The sequence below is a fragment of the Sinocyclocheilus anshuiensis genome, unplaced genomic scaffold, assembly GCF_001515605.1.
Source record: "Sinocyclocheilus anshuiensis isolate Anshui unplaced genomic scaffold, SAMN03320099.WGS_v1.1 scaffold1098, whole genome shotgun sequence".
NCBI classification, from domain to species: Eukaryota; Metazoa; Chordata; class Actinopteri; order Cypriniformes; family Cyprinidae; genus Sinocyclocheilus; species Sinocyclocheilus anshuiensis.
The window spans coordinates 267,610-269,629 of NW_015538053.1; the positions used below are offsets into that span (position 1 = coordinate 267,610).

The following is a 2,020-nucleotide window of genomic DNA, read 5'->3' on the forward strand; positions in this document are numbered from 1 at the left end:
CAAGAGCTTGTAACACTTCAAAGAGAAAGGAAAAATTGAAACCGCATCATATGACCCCTTTAAAGGGACAGTTCACCCCAAAAAATTTAAATTCTGTCATTAATTACTCACCCTCATGTCGTTCCAAACCTGTAAGACCTTTGCTCATATTCGGAACACAAATTAAGATATTTTTGATGAAATCCGAGAGCTTTCTGATACTGCATAGACAGCAAGGGAACTACCACGTTCAAGGCCCAGAAAGGTAGTAAGGACATCATTAAAATAGTCCATGTGACATCAGTGGTTCAACCGTAATTTTATGAAGTGTCACGACATGCGCGTGGTGCTGCTGACTAGTGCTGGGCGGTATACCGGTTCATACCGAATACAGGTGTTTATTTGTGAAAGTGAAAGAGAAGTGACATGTGGCCAAGTATGGTTACCCATACTCGGAATTAGTGCTCTGCATTTAACCCATCCTAAGTGCACACACACAGCAGTGAACACACACACACCCGGAGCAGTGGGCAGCCATTTATGCTGCGGTGCCCAGGGAGCAGTCTCTCCTGAATGTGCGTCGAAGACTGGCACGGAAGAGAAGAAATTGTTGAATAAAGTCGTTATTTTTGTTTTCTTTGCGCACAAACGGTATTCTCGTAGCTTCATAAAATTACAGTTGAACCACTGATGTCACATGGACTATTTTAACGATATCTTTACTACCTTTCTGGGCCTTGAGCGTGGTAGTTCCCTTGCTGTCTATGCAGTGTCAGAAAGTTCTCATATTTTGTCAAGAATATCTTAATTTGTGTTCCGAAGATGAACGAAGGTCTTACGGGTTTGAAACGACATGAGGGTGAGTAATTAGTGACAGAATTTTCATTTTTGTGTGAGCTACCCCTTTAATAATAATAATAGTAAATCTTACTGACAAATTTTTTTTCAAATAAATGTTCTTTTGAATTTTCTATTCTTCAAAAAAAAACAAGATTTTTTTGATGAATAGACAGTTCAAAATAACATTTATTTGAAATAATTTTTTGTAACATAAATGTTTTTACTGTCATAATTTATTTGATGTGTTGTTGCTCAATAAAAGTACTACAAAAACTTAGTATTTCCAAGTTTTTCATTTACACTTTTTTTTTTTTTTTACGTCCACAGTCGTCCCAAAGTGAGAACCTTTGCTTGGTGCGAATAACTCCACGTGAGGACTTGTTTAACTCTCACCTGACTCCCTTAAACGGCAGCACTCTGGTTTTGATGATGAAACAATGCCTTGCCAAAAGGAAAAGCAGATTGATAGAACAAATTAAGTAAGTTTATGAACTCTGACCTGTATTTTGATCTAAACTAGAATTTCTGAGTGAACAAACAGTTCTAAACTAATATAAGAGGGGCTGTATTCATACTTTCCTTTTGTATTCGGTTTTCCAAAGCTCATGGAGTCCTGGCAGTGGATCAGAGCTCATCTCAAAGCTCAGCTTCCTTGACGACACAATGACAGGCGACGTTTACCCTGATGAGTTCAAGCATCTGTTTGAGCTAATGGAGCAGTCTGGAAACTTCACTCAGAGCTGGCTTTATGAGGAGACGCTGGAAACCACGAACACTGGTCACGCATAACACCGCCTTGAATGTATTGCCTACAGAGCTAATCATTGATGAAAAACAAAAGGCATTGTTTTATTTGGAAGAAAAACACTGTATTGCTTAAAGAAACCCAAATCCTTAATGATGGCCGATATTTAGACAGATTGTCTATGAAGGACTTTACATTTTGATAAAGTTATATTTAGTAATAAAATGTGGCTGTTTTGGTTGTCATTGACTGCTGGTTGGATACCTTTGGACAAGTTTGGAGATGTTTTTTTGGTATCAAAAAAATATATTGTTAGATTTTCAGAGAGGTATTGTTGTCATGCTGAGGCCAATAACCATTAAGTGTGTACTACAAATACACCAAGTACCTGCTTGATCTCTTTGACAGTACACTCTAAAAAATGCTGGGTTATTTCAACCCAACTTTGGGTCAAAT

The 2,020-nt window shown here is 37.8% G+C and overlaps 1 protein-coding gene across 1 annotated transcript in view; it reads left to right on the forward strand.

The window, feature by feature from the left end:
• LOC107681926 (dimethyladenosine transferase 2, mitochondrial-like) overlaps positions 1–2,020 on the forward strand; it is a 7,233-nt gene extending 5,213 nt beyond the window's left edge. The window contains exons 8-9 of the mRNA XM_016478302.1: positions 1,147–1,298; positions 1,422–2,020. Of these exons, the coding sequence (XP_016333788.1) occupies positions 1,147–1,298; positions 1,422–1,608 (339 nt within the window). The 3' untranslated portion in view covers positions 1,609–2,020. The remainder of the gene's footprint in view (positions 1–1,146; positions 1,299–1,421) is intronic.